Source organism: Sander lucioperca, chromosome 2 (assembly GCF_008315115.2).
Source record: "Sander lucioperca isolate FBNREF2018 chromosome 2, SLUC_FBN_1.2, whole genome shotgun sequence".
NCBI lineage: Eukaryota > Metazoa > Chordata > Actinopteri > Perciformes > Percidae > Sander > Sander lucioperca.
In genome coordinates, this window is record NC_050174.1 from 31,303,722 (window position 1) to 31,320,830 (window position 17,109).

General features: G+C 40.5%; 1 protein-coding gene across 1 annotated transcript in view; it reads right to left on the reverse strand.

The window, feature by feature from the left end:
* Positions 1–14,153, reverse strand: part of srrm4 (serine/arginine repetitive matrix 4) — a 63,960-nt gene extending 49,807 nt beyond the window's left edge. Inside the window, exon 1 of the mRNA XM_031305199.2 lies at positions 13,295–14,153. Coding sequence (XP_031161059.1) covers positions 13,295–13,497 — 203 coding nt within the window. The 5' untranslated portion in view covers positions 13,498–14,153. The remainder of the gene's footprint in view (positions 1–13,294) is intronic.
* Positions 14,154–17,109: the final 2,956 nt, after the last annotated feature.

Below are 17,109 nucleotides of genomic sequence, written 5' to 3' on the forward strand. Positions count from 1 at the left end.
AAAGTTTGTTAATAGAGAGGTGTTTTCACATTGCTCTGTTGAAGTGGGAGATGTGCACTTCCCTAATATCTGAGATTCAAACATACTGCATCCGTAGCTACCGCATCGCTTACACTGACCACATTTAACACGTCTAATAACTAAGCAACCCACAAGGCTGTTGCTAAACCTAATTAAGGAAAGAAATGAGCCATTTCCAGAAACCAAAGCAACAGAAACTCCAATCTTGTGGTGTTTGGGCAGTGTGCTGATGTCATGTAAAAATGAAAACTTTTTTTAATGATTTTCTGTAGTCTGCAAATATTAAATTGCATGGTAGACCTATACTTTGCTGAAGTAATTATAATTTGAGAAATCACCAACTTATGAATGACAAAGAGAAGCAAATAGGTTTTGTTGTTTGTCATCTGGGGCTGTTATAAGGTGGTGATGGCTAAGAAATTCTCAGTTTGTATGACAAAATAATAAAAGCTAGTACAATCAAATAGTCTAAAAGAGGTGATCCAAGATTGCCAAAAGGATCATATCTCTTATCTCGTCTCTGTGTGATTTGGCCTGACAGAACAGGGAGACTTCTACTCTACTTCCTTGCTTGTCTCTCTAACTCCGGGAACAGCGACAAACCTGTCAGCTCCATTTGTCCTAATCAGTTCTCAGTGGGTTGTGCCGGCTACTGGAATGTCATTGGGAATAACACTTACACTTGCAAGTAGCAAACTGGGAAGATGAGCCTTTGAACAGTCTGTGCCCTCTGTGCACAACTCCCGACCTGCTACACTGTCACTTGATGACCAGGATGTTGACCTTCACATGACAGCGTCTTCAGCTGCTCAGAATCAGCTTGTTGCTTGGCGTACCTGATCTATGTTCATCTGATGTGGCATTAGGGAGTGTGTGCCTCTGAAATTTGACTGTAAGCTCTGTAAGGCAGCTGTACACATAGGTGAAAAATGGCAACAAGGGCTAAATTGAAATTGAAAGTTAACTACAAGGGCACTTGGAGAGCGCAGACCTCCAGCATGGCATGCCCCGTCTCACAATGGTAATGCAAACGTAAACGCCTTTGTCTTTTCTCTGTACTGTGGCATTTAGTCCCCTCTGACAGTTTGTTCTCAGAAATGTAAATCATTTCATTTCAGAAAGTTATTGAAGAAGAGGGGGGAAGGCTATCCAAGCTAGCTAGCTTGCTAACATCCAGCTAGCTTGCTGTCAGTTAGCAAGTTCATTAGCTCAACTCCAGTTTGCACTGCGAGAGAGGAGGTTAAGAGTGAATACTGTGAGGTCATGTTCATTTCTCCTCAGCTCATCACAGCCCCGTTATTTTTTCTCTTTGCCAATCCTGTCTCATGTTGATGCCGTTTACCTTTTTTCCTATTCCATTTCAATACCAAGTCATTATTTTTCATGCTGAGGATTACAGAGCTTCTATCCAAAGAATAATAGCCAACATTGTAAATGTTTAACTTCAAGGCTCCTGCATTTATTTTAACTAATCCAGCTCCACTTTGTAAAAACAAGCCAATGTATAACTGAACAGATTGAACCAGGATCATTTACGTGGGCTACCACTTCTCTTTGATAATGCTAAACTGTGAAGGGTGCTTATCTGTCTGTGACACTATGTGTCCTTATTACATTAAAATATTCCCTGGAGCGGCTATAACTGCACTAATGACTAGTTGTTATATGCTGAGAGTGTCTTAAAATCAGGAGACACTGGTATTGATCAACAACCCCTCATATTTAATATAGTAATTTTACTGCTAAAAGGCAGTAAAAGTTAAATTATAGCTTTAAAACAGCATGAATCCTGGCCGCTGGATACATGTTTATGCTAATATAAGAATGGTAAAGTGCAAAATGGGTTCATTATTTATACTGAATATTGAAAACAGGAATAATAACATAATGAGCAGTCCCTCCAGGATTTCGCTTTTTTTTTAGATTGTTGCGGCCCAAAATGCCTGATTTCGCAGGAGCTTTTGTAAAAAATTGTTTGTTGCAATGAAGTTGCGGGAGACAGTGAAAGTTGCAAAAAAAGTTGTGATTTTTTTTTTTTGTATAGTTCTTTAAAAATAAAAAGGTAACTTGTTTTGGGGAGAATAAAACTACTCTGGGCTGAGATTTCCTAGTAACCTTACCAAAAAGGCTCAGGATGCTGCAAATGTTGGTATAATATGAAAATGGCTGGTGGATTTAAGACAAAAAATAATAATTTATTAAATGAATCAAATTTGAACATTTCTGTCACTGTCAGTGGTTTGTTGATTTTTACATTGTTAGTTCATTTCCTATCCTGGCCTGGGACACACATTCATACGGTTTGATAAAGTACTTATTGGACTTTACCTTATCATTGCACTTACAATAACGAGCACAGCTGTCCTCAATTTAGGTCATTGTGTCGTCTCATCTCCGGTTTTTCCCGCATCCACTGTGTGTGTTGTTTGTGTGTGTCTGTGTGTGTGTGTTTGTGTGTGTTTGCACACGTCAGTCACGGGGGGAACAGAGCAGCAGCCCCACCCGCTGCAGAGAGCCGACAGCCAGGATTGAAACAGCAGCAACTTTTAAATCGTTACAGCGTACATTGATGTTAAAATGTATACAGGTTGGCAGGATGGTCTGAAATGTCTTTCGCTGTACATTTTGTTGGTAAATGTGAGATGTTCTAGTCACACACGTCTCGTCTTCATATCACAAACAAGGAAATGATCAACCCGTTCTCACTCCCGCTTGGTCATTGGCTCTCAGAGTGCACGTGGGACTGCTGGGATTGGTTGAAGTCGAAGGAAACTTCAGGTTATTGGTCAAATCTGCGGAAAAGTTGCAGTGATTGGTCAAAATTGCGAGTCGCACCAAATTTGCAGTGATTGGTTGAATTTGCGTGAATTGGCGCGATCGCGACATTGCGAAATCCTGGAGGGACTGAATGAGGCTAAAGTGTTAGGACTACTTAACTGGAATCATAAGAGGTTTAGTGGCATCAACTCCTAATGCAGTTATTTTGTGGCTGTTTGTCCCTTCTCAATGACTGAAAAGGGCCAAAACAGCTAAAAACAAACATTTCAGACTCAATGAAGCAGCTGTTCTTTGACACATCTTCACCGCAAAGTTTATGCAGAGTACCAAATACAAAGCAAACCTGACTTTCACCTGGTGAGAATCTTGAAGGTGTCTTTTGGAATTGCTTGTCATTGCATGACATTTCGTGTCAGGAAGAGACATCAGAGGTGAAAGCGGCAGCGGAGGGAAGGGAGTAATGCTGCGGGCCAATTAATTCCTCCACTCCCATCTCCAATTGCATTTGTGACATCAACACTGCCACAGTTCGTACCCTTACCCCTGCATCAGTTATGCAAATAGTGGCAATTTCACATGAATGGCAGATTGTCTTCCTGAAATGAGGATGGGCAAGAAGCGAAAATGAAAAATGGAGGAGGAGGCTGAGACGTGGGAGTAAGTCAGCCTTGAAATTATTTAATTTAAGCAATGAGGAGTTGACTTTGATAAGTTTGCATTTTAATAATGAATACTATGACCGCTTCAGGGGTCCAGTTACAAAGAAGTAGCATACTTGGCAAAAAAGGAAAAACAAATGTAGACCAAGGTTGACAGTTAGTCACTGTAAGACAAAACTGAGGCTCATTGTCTGAATGTCCTCTGTGTGTTAGTGTGTGTGTTGATCTATCGTAAATAAGAAGCTCCTGGGAGTTTTTTTTGGAGTTAAATTTGCTGCCAGGGGGAAATGGCTTCACCCTATTATGTAGGATTTTTCAGATTTTCCAATATGCCAAATCTGGGGTGTGTATGCATATTTAATCAGGGTTTTTGCCTCTGTGCGATTTTTGACAGAGTGAATTTCAGCCTCCTGTCATTATGAGTGATTGTGCTTCCTCGTGGCATATTCCAGTTGGATGTGGCAATAACTATCTGTCTCTCCCCCAAAGCACCACTGATCTTATTATGATTATGACTTTTTCAGCTGCTGTATAATCAAAACCTGTCGCATTATATAATTTATGCTGGGGCTCTTACAAACTATGAAGGCCATCAAACAGGAGCGTATGTTGATTGTATGTTGTATGTATGTTGTATGTAAGAAGGTGTAAATAACTTACTGTAACAGTTACACTACATACTGTATGTTAGACCCGCTTGTTTGGTCCACTTTTAATGTGCATACAAGTGCAAAATCTAGTGAGATTCAGCCAAACTAAATGAGGCAGGTGTGGGAGCTTCTACAGAGGGTAAATGCAGGACAAGCTACAATAAAATTGTTAAAAGTTGTAATTGTAATTGCAATAAAAAAATCAATAAAAACATTGTTAAAAAAAATTAGGCATAAAATACCCCTAAGAAGCAAAATATACCTTCTTTGGCTTGCTTAGAATACACATTTTTGTTTCTACTTCAGTGGTCTCTTTGCTGCAGGCCAGATGACTAGCAGTTAAAGTTGCTAGTTGGCTCATATCTTTTTCATTTCCAGGGACATCCCTGGTTTGTGAAGCTCTAATAGGTGGTAATGAGCGAGCCGTCCCTCTCTCAGCCACCACGCTCGCTGGTAATGAATCGCTCAAAGGAATAGGTCATCTCTTACTGTCAGTAAGATTAATACTGTCCATTTCATGTAAAGCCAGTAAGAGGACAAAGGAGTGTTTCACCTTCTCTCTCATCATCTATTATGAGTTTATTCAATGTTGTACATTATGTGCCTCCATATATTTCAATTCTCTTTAGCCAAGACTCAAGAAATGATTTCTATTCATGGGCTGGTCTATGATATTCAGTAAAATGCAATAACCTTGGCTGCTCCAGTGTCTTGTAATGGACATTTTCAAAATGTCAGTCACAGAGTCAGCCCTCTCATTTCTTTATTTCCTTTCTTTTTTCTTACCTTTCATCATTCTTTCTTTCGGACAGTTATTACAGTCATGCTTTGCACTGCTGTTACACTGATTTCCATCCCACCTCTGTATTGGAAATGATAACTATTTCTCCTTTTCCTTTCTAATTTTCCTTTCCCCCTCTGTCTTTCCTTCACCCTGTTTCTTTCACAAAATACAGAAAATAAATTACATGAAGATGCTTGTTGCAGGACACTTTCTTAACAATCCACAGTGAGGTTTTCACCCAACCGTGTACACATTTCTGTATGAGACAAAATGTAAGAAACTAAAGCAAAGTTTGTGTTCTGTGTTTTTTTTTAGCCTATAGTTGAGTCAGCTTTAACCTCGTTGTGTACTTGTTCTTCAATGTCAAACAGTACACAATATCTTTTTTTGAAGCATTTGAACAAGGTTAAGCTATGCAGCAGCCACAGAAAACAAAGCTGAAAGTCCAGTGAGGTATCTGAGGCATCATTGTCCTTATGTGTTACTCCCATCCCCAAATAAAGTAGAATAGCCAGAACATCACAGGGACAATGCTCACAGAGATAAGAAACCCCTAATAAAGTTTGAAAGAATAAAGGTAGTCATCCTGAACAGTTTCTGCAAAAAAAAACACAGACCCTCAGAGTCTGTGTACACCAAACTACTGAGAAAATATTTCAGAATTGTTTTATGCATTGAAAAGGATTCCCCGCCTTTGTTTCTCATTTCGTTACATTTATTCTTGCAGTCTGCACTTGGCAAACTGACAAAATGACAAGCACGCACGCACGCACGCACACACACACACACACACACACACACACACACACACAAACTTGTGACCAAGCAAACACAATTTACTATGTTAATGGACTTAAATGTCATGAGTCTTTAAATGTCAGTGCACTCAATTTTGACATAAAGTAAGTGCAACCAGGTGCAGAACAGATCCATACTGCTGTAGTTTAGTCTAGATTTGTATACATAAACAGTTCAAATGTCAATGAACAAGAGTACAAGAAAGTAACTTTCATACATGGCTAATGTTTCTTTCCCCCTTGTTATGATTATGGAATTAAACTAATTCAGGCGTAAAAAGTTAAGCTCAAACTACATCTTTTTCACCCTTCTCTGCCATTGGAGCAGAACCTTTCTCTTTACATGACATATTACATGCTTGTCCTATGTTTTAAGGCCTTTACACACTGGGAACGCAACAAATAAACAACATGAAAATATAAAATGTGAATATTTCGCGTCAAAACTATGCATACCGACAGCGATGTGACCGTAGCATATGTTTAGGGCTTTATTGTGAAAGATAAGAACGGAAAGAGTGCCCCTGAAAAGAAAGAGACTGTCTTTGTCAGGGTTGAAAGGAGTAATAAAGTTTGCCGTCTATAAAGTTTGGACGACAGACTCCGTGTTAATGAATTATAATCCTCATAAGTAAACAATACAAGGTGATTGGTTGATGCCTTAATTTGTGGTGCTAAAGTTCAAAAAAATAAAAAAACGAGTAAAATAAATGCAATTACTTTATCGCCGGGTAATATTCATGTTTTGTGTTTAAGTACTCAGGACAAAAACATTCAAAAATATATTGACGTGCAACTTAACGCATGAAACAATTGTGTGCCAGTTGATGTCCAAAATGGCCAGAAACGGCCCTCTCCTGTCAGATTGCCATTACACTTGACCTTCAGATTTGTGATCAAAGTTTGTTTTCCCCTAACTAGAAAAGGAATTCTGAACTGCATGAAAATGTTGCACATGAAGATTTGCTACTCAGAATATGAGAGCTCACAGTAGCCAGCAGCTGCAGGAGGAAGGCAGTGTGTGGCATTTTCCTCACAGAGGTGGACCACAGGCTGGGAGCGTTGATCCCTGAGGGAACATTTCACAGCAGCTTTGAGCTGACGTTTGAAGGAAAGGGTTAACTCTCGGCTCTTTGCTTTCATCTTCAAAAAATGCTGCTGCTGCTGCTGTTCAGCTCTGGAGGAATTATCATGTTGAACACCCTTATGGCGCAATGTGTGTCAGTCTCCATATGTACTGTACGTGCATGCCCATATATGTTCATATAGAAAGGTACCTGCACATGCAAGCCATTTGTTCACATGCATTCTGTTGTATTTGATCCTATAGGGACCGAATATCCTAACAAAAATAGACATAAGAGGAAAATCCTCCAAAGTGACTGGCTTAATGCAACATGCATGTTTGAAGAGTAAAACTGTGCCATAATCTTTGCAGAATCATATCTAATGTTCTTAATTGTGACAAAGTGTCTCTATTCATTTTTTAGCCAATTGCTTTTGTTTCAGAGGCAATGTTTAATAATCAATTCTAAAATAAAATGTCTTCCTGAACAAATCAAAGGTTGTCTATGTCTTTATAAGACTCAAACTGCTTCTAAAGTCTCACATTTTCCCAAGCCGTCTTTGTCGCTCTTTCACCACTGCTATTGTTGTTATTCTGAATTTATGTCATTCCTATTTATGTTTTTTCGATGTTACAGCCACCTATTTATATTGTCTTAATGTTGCCTGCCTGTCGTGAAGAGTAAAACAATGAACATCATGAAAAAATGACTGCACACAGATTTGTATGAGTTAATGTGTTGATTCTATTAAGGCATGTTCCTCTTCATTGCTAGCATGTTGATGCCTTTAGGGGATATGATGCACTCAATCACAGGATACAGTAATAATATTGCATATACAGTATATGTGTGTTTACACAGAGCAGCTCCATCCTCTGATGCATAACCCCCAAAACACAACCTTACATCTGTTCATGAAGTGTGTGTATGGATTAAAATACCAAAGAGTATTTTGAGCTCCCATTCACATAGACTTGCTACTTTTTGTTACCCATCATGCTTCGGCTATATCAAGCACTATATCAGTCAGCACTCAAGTGCAGCATATTGTTTCCCAGAATCAATTCAAGTCATTAAAGCTCAAGTAATTTTTCACAGTGCCAGGTTGAGCCATTGTGACACAGAGATGAGTGAAATTTGGAAATGTCAATGTGAACTTTAAAAGACAGAAATATCACCTTTTACAATAAGACAAACAACATAGGGAACTTTACATTTTTAGCTCTCCAGTCTATTTTGCAGCAGTACGTGGGTGAGATTAGACTTGGTACAAGAGTACCCTGCAGGTAAAGAGAAATATGGATGGTCGCAGTGTTGCTAATTGGAAAGGTAGAAGCAATCAGACTGGCTGGCCTCTGCAGGTTGAATTCGCCGGAGACTACATGACAGCATCACTTCATTTCCACTAAAAAACACCAAAGTATTTATGATAGCCTGTCGGGTGAGTTAAAGTGATAGATAGAAAAGGATTTTCTTCTTTGACTCATTAAGTCTATGTGATAAATAAAACACATTACTGCTCCATTAAAGCAAGAATATGTAGGTTTTGAAAGAAAAAATAGCACATACTTCTTACAAATAAAAAGGTAAATCTTTTAGCAATAAAACCCATCCTTGCTCAGTACACTCAGTTTTTGCTACTATAGCTTTACTTTGGCCTGGTATGACCTGTAGCTTAAGGCGGTTAACTTTATTTGATGATAAAACATTAGGTAACCATTGCTGTATAATGGACATTACTGAATCAGTTCACTGACGTTATGACTCTTCTCTATGGCAATTAGAAGAATGTTTTTTTTTCTTTTTCTCCAACTACATTTTGCTAAACTTCCCTAAATAATGCATCATTAGCCATGTTTTCATTTAACTGTCAAATTTTAAGCAAACTTTTGAATGTTGCAAAAAAAACATCAACTGGTTTGGAGCGAATAAACTATGCTACACCGTAGTTTCGTAAGAAATTGGCACTATATGCTATGCATGGCTGAAATCGGACAGTAAACAGAGTAAAAGAAGTAGAGGTTGCAAACCGGAAACAAAACAAGTCGCCTTGGCCATTTAACCCATCTACAAGATAAAAATGAAGAGAGCTGCCACAAAGCTGCCCGGGGGACAAAGCGATATGACTTTGTATGTGTATTTCATTTTCTTTTTTCCTTGTACAGCACTTTGTAAACTCTGGCTTTAAAACGTGCTTCATAAATAAACTTAAATATTATTAACTTTTTATTATTTTTTATTATTAACTTATTTTGGTTTCCTTAAATACTTCCTAATCTGCACGCCGTTACGATGTATCAGGTGTTACTCATGAGACACTGGCTTGATTCCAATTGATTAACTGTGCAGAAATCAATGCCAAATATAAATCATCTCCACCAATTAGCATCTCTGTTATAGCTCGTATTCCTGTGACAGACAAAATGCATCATGCTGTAAAACACACTGGAACACTGTATAAAGTGTTAAGCCACAGATGCTGGTTTGATTCAAATTGATTGGCTATGCGGGAATCAATATTGAATGTGAATCCATTGTGGTGATAAGTCTGATTCCTGCCAGGGGAGTCGGCATCATCTCCTACTGTCTTGTCAGCATGCCTCAGCAGCCGCATCCTGTGTGCTCTGAGTAATATGACACAGACACAGCGAGGGCGAGTTAACGCACACTGAAAAGATACTGAGAGAAGGAAGGAGAGAGATACTGGTGTAAGGGAGAGGGACAGAAGTCGAGTAAAGATAGTCAGCGATGAAGCGAGCAGAAGCGCAGACAGAGATACATAACGGCAGACAAACCCCTCGTCCGTCACTAAATCATGTTTGCCATTCTCGCAGAGAGAAAGAGAACGAAAGAGAGAAATGCTTTGTCCGTGGGGGAGATCTGGCTTCTTTCTTTCTTCCTTGATGTTTTTGAGACTCTGTATTCTCTATTAATTTATTCCCACTCTCAGAACATTTTATGTCCGTATTTGTGTTTATGTGTGGACAATTTCAAGCATTCTTTAAAAGAGGTGGCCACCGTAAAAAATCCAAACCCAAGACTAATCGCATCCACTACAACCACACAGGGGTTGGACACAAAAACATTCTTGTTTATCGCGACATGGAAACATTTGGCGACATGGCAAAAAAATAATGGCGATGAGACAAATAATTTGCGGGTCAGCTCATCCAAAAATGGCTTTTAAAAACTCTAGGAAATTAGATCACATCACTCCCACTTGTATCTTTGCAGTGGCTTCTTGTGGGTTTTAGAATTGATTTTAAGATTTTGCTTGTATATTTTAAGGCTGTGCATGGTCAGGCCCCTAGGTATTGTTGATATGTTAATCCCCACTGAGATCCTCAGGCAGGGGTCTCCTAGTTGTTCCAACCACTTGCTTTGTTACCCGAGGTGACAGGGCCTTTTCAGTCTGTGCCCCTTAGCTTTGTCACTCCCAGTCCAAGTACTCGGGCTCATTCAAATTCACACACAGCCTTTTCTTAAAAAAGTCTATATCTATTTTTCTGTACTCTTCATTGTTTTACTTTTATATTATGTGTTGTACTTGTAAATCCTTCATGTAATCTAATTAATTCAGCATTTCTACAGTCCTGTGTACTCTGTTGGTTTTACTGTAAAAGCATGTTGAAACTGTACAGCTCTGCAGTAAGTATTCCTGTGATCCATGTTTGAGAAGACCATTTCAGATGGATTGCACTGCATTCTGTTCTAAGGTGTTCCTGTTATTTTGTCCACCCCACTGTATATTCCCACTGGTGCTGTCAGTGTACAAGCCCCTTGAAACCCTTTTCCTCTCTTCCTCGTTAAACCAGCATCTGCTGAGGTACACACACACACACACACACACACACACACACACACACACACACACACACACACACACACACACACACACAATTTCCCCCCTCCCTTGCATTGCATTCTCTCAAGCCTGCCATCTGCCACAGTTGGACAAGACCCCACTAACATTGCAGCCACAAGCACACGCACGCTCACACACACACGCACGCACGCACACACACACACACACACACACACACACACACACACACACCAAAGTTGCACCAAAGCCATGCTGCATATTTAATGAGGACCCCCCCATGAACAAAACAGCTTGCAGGGTCATAATGGTTTGGAGAAAAGCCGCTGCACAGAGCCAGTGAACTCCTCCCCTCCGCTGTGTAACTGGCCTGAAGAGGAGGAGACAGGGAGGACAGAGGGAGAACAACAAACTCTACTCCTCTGTGGCTCACGGGCCCCTCAAACATTTTTTATTTCAGGAGTAAAGAGAGAGAGGAGGAGGATAACTGAAAGCAAGGGTGAGGACAGTACAGACAGAAAAAAGCCCTATGCTGATTGAACATGAAACATCTCCCGGTGGCTCCCCCTCTGTCTCCGCTCTTCTCTCCCTCTCTGCTTGTTGTACATGATGCCCCCTCACTTTCACTGCAATTGTTCATCACCCTTCAGTTAGCCACAGTGAATAATTATGTTTCCTCTTGGAGAGAAAGATGTAGAGGAGCAAGCCTAAGGCCACGCATTCTGATGGTCTAAGCAGTCCCCAGTCGCATTTTGCTCGGTCAAAATCAACAGTGCAGCGAGGAGGGAGGGAGGAAGGACGCCTGGGCCTCCTCATGCATTCATATTCTCTGGGTGTTGTGTTTGTTTTGTTGTGTTTTACTCATTATTTACAATCTGTATCACCCAAAAGTCCCTCTGCATTTCACCCTCCTGCAAATATACACAGAGATGGTGGACGACTGAGATCCTGCTGTCTTCCTTGACTAACAGACCCGGGCGAATTAGCAACATTATGTCTGCTCTCTGTGGACGTTCATTCTCGACTGCCCCTGCCATGCTGCCATCATCGTCACTGTCACCCGGAGCCCGTGGAGGGGCAAAGCCACTTGAGGAGAGCTTCCTGCCTAGAGAAGCTAAAGCTGAAGAGACAGCTGGGCCCCGCTCCAGAGTCTACGGCTATTTCAAAAAAGGTTGCTCAATTCATGGCAGCCAGCCACATTAAAGTTCGTTTTTTGTGGGTTAATTTGCTCCGTTTCTTAAAAGATTTCCCCAAATAGTTTGGAATCTATCGTCTGTTACAGGTTATGGTCCATTGACGGAAAAATTAGGGCTGCAGTTATTTGGTTAGATCGCTGAGCTGGGACACAATGAAAAAAGGCATATTTGGTCCTATTCTTGCAATAAAGTGTTATTTTTGTCATATCCTACAAGCTAATAAAATCTTTTATAACCAGGCCATGTGCAGCATTACGGTCCTGCTCTAATAGAATCCATTAAAGACACATTATCTGGTTCAGTGTGTTGCGCTGCTTGTGCCGATGTAGGATGAAATGGGCCATTCTAATCCTCATTAACATAGCTAATTTCACATAAGAGAAAGTTGATAGTGGGTGTCAAAACCATTCAAAGGTCATCCAAGCATGCAACATCATTTGATAGGCAAGTATGCATGCGCAAATGTGTATTTCTGCAAGTGTGGTTGTGTAAATGTTCTACATTTTTGAACATTCATTACGTGTTCTGTTTCATATACTGTAAGCGTTTCTCAAAGGCAAAGCAGTGTCATTGCCTCTGTTGTGGTTGTGCAGTGTTTGACGAATAGACACAGCAGGCAGTGCAGTGCATGATACAATGGATGAAGTTCAAGATCGCACACACGGGAGCAAAGATGGGATAAAAAGAACGGATAAGGAAGAGAAAGGGCAACAGATATTCATCCTTGCCTCTCCTCCCCTCTTAAGCTGTAAGTGCTACAGCTAACCTTGGTCGGAGGATTGAAAGTGGAGGAACAAACACGTGACATGTTGCTTATTCAACAGAGTCTGGCCCAAAGCCATGTCACAAGGGAAAAGAGAGGACACAACAGTGACATTAGAGGCATGAAGATGCTGCAATGTGACCTTTAAAAGGGACAATTAACTGAACGCCACACTCTTCATGCCAGCTGTGTTTTGCCGTAAAAGCGAAGAGAGAATATATACAAATGAAATGACGACAAATGTTTGGTGATAAATCAACACCAAAGACATATTTTGAGTTATTTGAGTTATAAAGCACAGATTTGCGGATCAAAATATGTCAAGGTGTCTATATCAAAGCTAACATGTTAAAGAATAGTCACAGAAAAGCTGTTGAAACAAGTTTTATGCCACCTAGACATCTAATATGACTTTTTCAACTGGAGAACTAGCTTTTCTGTAAATTACCAAAATGGCTAGACGGAGTTTGCGAGATAGATGCTAGAAGCTTTGGGAATGTGCACACAACAAGGATACATACTGTATTTGACACAAAAAGGTGTAGTGGTTCTGGCATCAGTAAATATATTGTCCCTCTTGGCAATCACTACATAACCACTTGCTGATGTTCTGTACAAGCATGTTTTGTCATCCTCAAAAAACAGAAGCAAAGAGCAATTTTTGACAACTCTCACTGAAGCAGCTGGACAGCAAACACAAAATTCAAATGGGGGGGCTGTTGTTCTTTGCCTGCAATAAGGAAGTAGAGAACTCACTTGGTCACCCTCCTGTGGGCGGTGATGCTGGCCACGATGACGCTCTCTGGTCTCGGGGTGGCTACGGCCTTGAAAGTACCCTTCCAAAACTTCTCAAAAAGCTGCTTCTCTTCCAGCTGATGGAAGCCGACGGTGCTGCTCTGCGATCCCAGGGATGGAGAGGGGCCACAGGGACCGAGCTGGAACGTACACGGGGGCTGCATCTGTGGTTCTTGGTCTCCGAACCAAAACAGTAGAGTAGAGTCTACTCACTCATGGAAACACACACTTGCGCTGGTCGTCTCTCAGGAGCTGTCCAAGTACTGAATTAAAACTGTGCCGAGCGTAGCAACTGTTCTGCACCGTGTTCTCTTCTCACAGCAGCAGGTCAATGTGTCAGCGTGTCTGCACGCTCTCTTCAGCGGGATCGTGGGGAGAGGGACAAAAGCTGACCCTCTCCAACTGGAGGCTGGGTATTGTTCTCCCAGATGAGGGAAGGAGGGGTGGTGGGAGATTGTGTTTCTCTTTCTCCGCCTCTCCTCTTTTGTCACATCTGCTGCTTTTTGGGACGGGGGTCTGAGTTCGGGGTTGGGAGTCGGAGCGCTCCTTTTTCTTCCGTTTGCTCCCGTCGGAAGCCTCACACAGAATTAGGCATCACTCACAAGAGACAGAGCCTGTTTCAAGTCCAGAGGAGTGAGCGACCAAGTGGTTTTCTTGTTGCTGGAGTGCAATGTTTTGGTGTAGAGATGATTGCACGCCTACGCAACTCAGGGCTAAGCGGGTGTGAAGGCAAGTGTCGCGACGCGTCTGAGGACAGGCGTGATTTTGCGTTGGAGAGTGTGCAAGTGGAAATCAAGTGAGGAGCTCAGCTGAGAGCCGCTTGTTTTGTGTGTCTCGGCCTGTGACGTCAAAGTTGGGGGCTGGACAATGGGGAGAGGGACACCTTCTGTCATCCTCTCTCTCTCTACCTCTCTCTCTCTCTGTTACACTCTCACTCTACAATACTCTTGATTAGGTTCACTTCTCATCCTGACAGCACCCTGTGGCAGCATCAGTTTCTCTCTTTCTTTCTTTATCTGTTTCTTTCATTCTTTATCTTTGTTTCTTGTTTCCACCCTTCCTTCCTCACTCTTCTGTCCTTCTTTCCCTTTGTCCCTTCTATAATTCTTTCCTTTCATCATTTCTATATTTTGAGTAAATACTAGAGCTACAACAGTTAATTGATTATTTGATCAACAGAAAATTAATCAGCAACTACTTTGTTAATCGATTGTCTTGAGTCGTTTTTTAAGCTCCAAACAATATCTGGTTCCAGCTTCTCCAATGTGAGGATTTGCAGCTTTCCTCTGTTTTTTAATCATTTGTAAATTTGGGTTTTAGATATTTATAGATATTACCGTCCGTTCTGGGAAACTGCAATGTGTATTGTTGTACTATTTTCTGACATTTAAAGGCCAAACAATTAAACGATTAATCAATAATAAAATTATTTTTATTTTATTGCAGCCCTATATATAATTAATAATGTTTACCTGAATGAAATTTAAAGGGGTTTTTAGGTGTTCTCAATACATTTTATATATACAAAATTGAAACCTGTTGCTTTATTTATTTTTTAGCATTTTCTTTACATGTGCACTATGAGTATACAGAGGGTAGACAAAATAACCATTCAAAAATTCCCCCTTTTTTGGGTATAAATTAGCATGTTTTAAGCCTCCTTATTTTCTTTGCGAGTGACAAAAGTCAGACCTTTCAGCTACCTGTAGCATTTCCCAAACATTGCATCTTCCAGTGAACCTTTTTGTAATGTGTTATGTTGCTGCCTTTTGAGTCTATTATATTGAACCTACTGTCATTGACCACCACCACCAGGACTAATGTTGATTTGAACAAGTCTTTCAGCTGGAACAATAAATATAATCATCATCAAACAGCTGTTTGTGATGACAACACATTTCTATACACCTGCATCTGCAAAGTTAACGTATATTGAATAATAATCCAACGTAACCAAACATCCTAAAAAAAAAATGACCAGACTTGGATCAACAACATTCTTACCCTGTTTCATCAATAATTTCAGTTTTGTGAATGGGTTGTATTTATTGAGTAAGTATTGTATAGGATGGTAAGATATTGCAAGGTGCTGCTATCCCCTGAATGTGAATTTTGATTTGTCTACTCTACACATATGTTGTAAAGTCTCTCTTTCTTGTCCTGTTCTCTCTCTCTCTCTCTCTCTCTCTCTCTCTCTCTCTCTCACACACACACACACACACACTCCATCAGTGTCTTGGACAAAAGGCTGAGTAAATCAGCATAACAAAAGGCCTAGCTCAGTGAGGACCGGCCGGAGCATGTGGCTGACACAAACCTGCACCCGGGGGTTTCAGCTTTTCTCTGCTGTCGGATACCTCCTCCTCTTCCCTCCAGTCTGCTTCTACACGACACATAACACGAAGCACCAGCTCAACAATCTCCACCCCAACCCTCGCTCCCTCCCTTCCTCCCTTTTTTCTTCTTCACTCTGTCTCTAATGCAGCGAATCATCTGCTGCTTGCCATTGCTGTAATATGCGGGACTCTGCCTCGAAATCTTGGGAGGGATTATTGACTACTACAAGGATGCCACCCTGTTTAAGGCTACAACAGACAGCCTGTGTAATACTTTAAAGGATAAATACTATTTATAGACTTTTGGAATTGCTTGCAGCCTTTCACGCAACACAACCTTGTACTCCTTTTACATTTACGTGACAACATTAGTTACTTGTTACTTTTCAGATTCATATTAATAATACAAAATATAATCACCAAATAAATCATGGTCTATTCATTTGGATAAAGATGAGACTTGATTGATCCCTTGGTGAAATTCACAAGCAAACAAGAAAGAAACAAGTAATGTACATATTAATAGATCGATAATTATAACGCGTTAATATGATGTACATTATTCTGATATGGGCCATTCTGCATAATAAGTACTTTGGTACTTTGAGTTTATTTTTATGCTAATACTTTTGTACTTACACTTAAGTAACTTTTTGAATGTAGGAATTTTACTTGTAACAGAGTATTTCTACACTGTGGTATTGCTACTTCTACGTACTTAAGTAAAAGATCTGAATATTTCTTCCACCACTGTGGGTATATAATTACTGTATAGAGCACACATTTGTCAAGTGATGTGATGGTACTACAGCAATCAGTGGGTGAAATCTGGCAAAGAACTATGAATACATTTCTACATCAGAGTCATATGACGTGATGCCAAAAATCTCATCTAAAAACGTTATGATATTCTGTAGACAGCGTAATACAAACAACATACAAAGCCTGTGTTAACCGTTCCGTTAACCGGGTTTGGGTAGTTCATGATCACTTTGCTCACAACTGATCGCCCTCACCTCTCTGCTCTGAGCTGACCCATGTTACTCTAATAACACCATGCTCCCATTCGAACATTTTATGTGAATTATCTAAATAGAAAAAGATGGATGGAAGCACCAGTTCCAGCACAACTTTCTCCAGAGCTGTCAAACACACTGCTGCACCTGTAGGAGAGACTCTCCGATGAATCAAGTGACCTGTATTGGCACCTCTCTGTCATCATATTCCTTAGTTGGAAAGCAACAAATATGGTCTCATATGAGCTGGAACAGAAGAACCCATCCAACAGCAGTAAGATCTAGACAGCTACTCTTTTTCCGTGTTTTTTTTACTGACATTGAAACCTTGCGCTCAGGTAGACATTTTATTTACCCAACGAATGAATAATTCACTTCCTATTTTTCACCACATTTGTAACGTTGCCTTTAAATTCCCTTGATT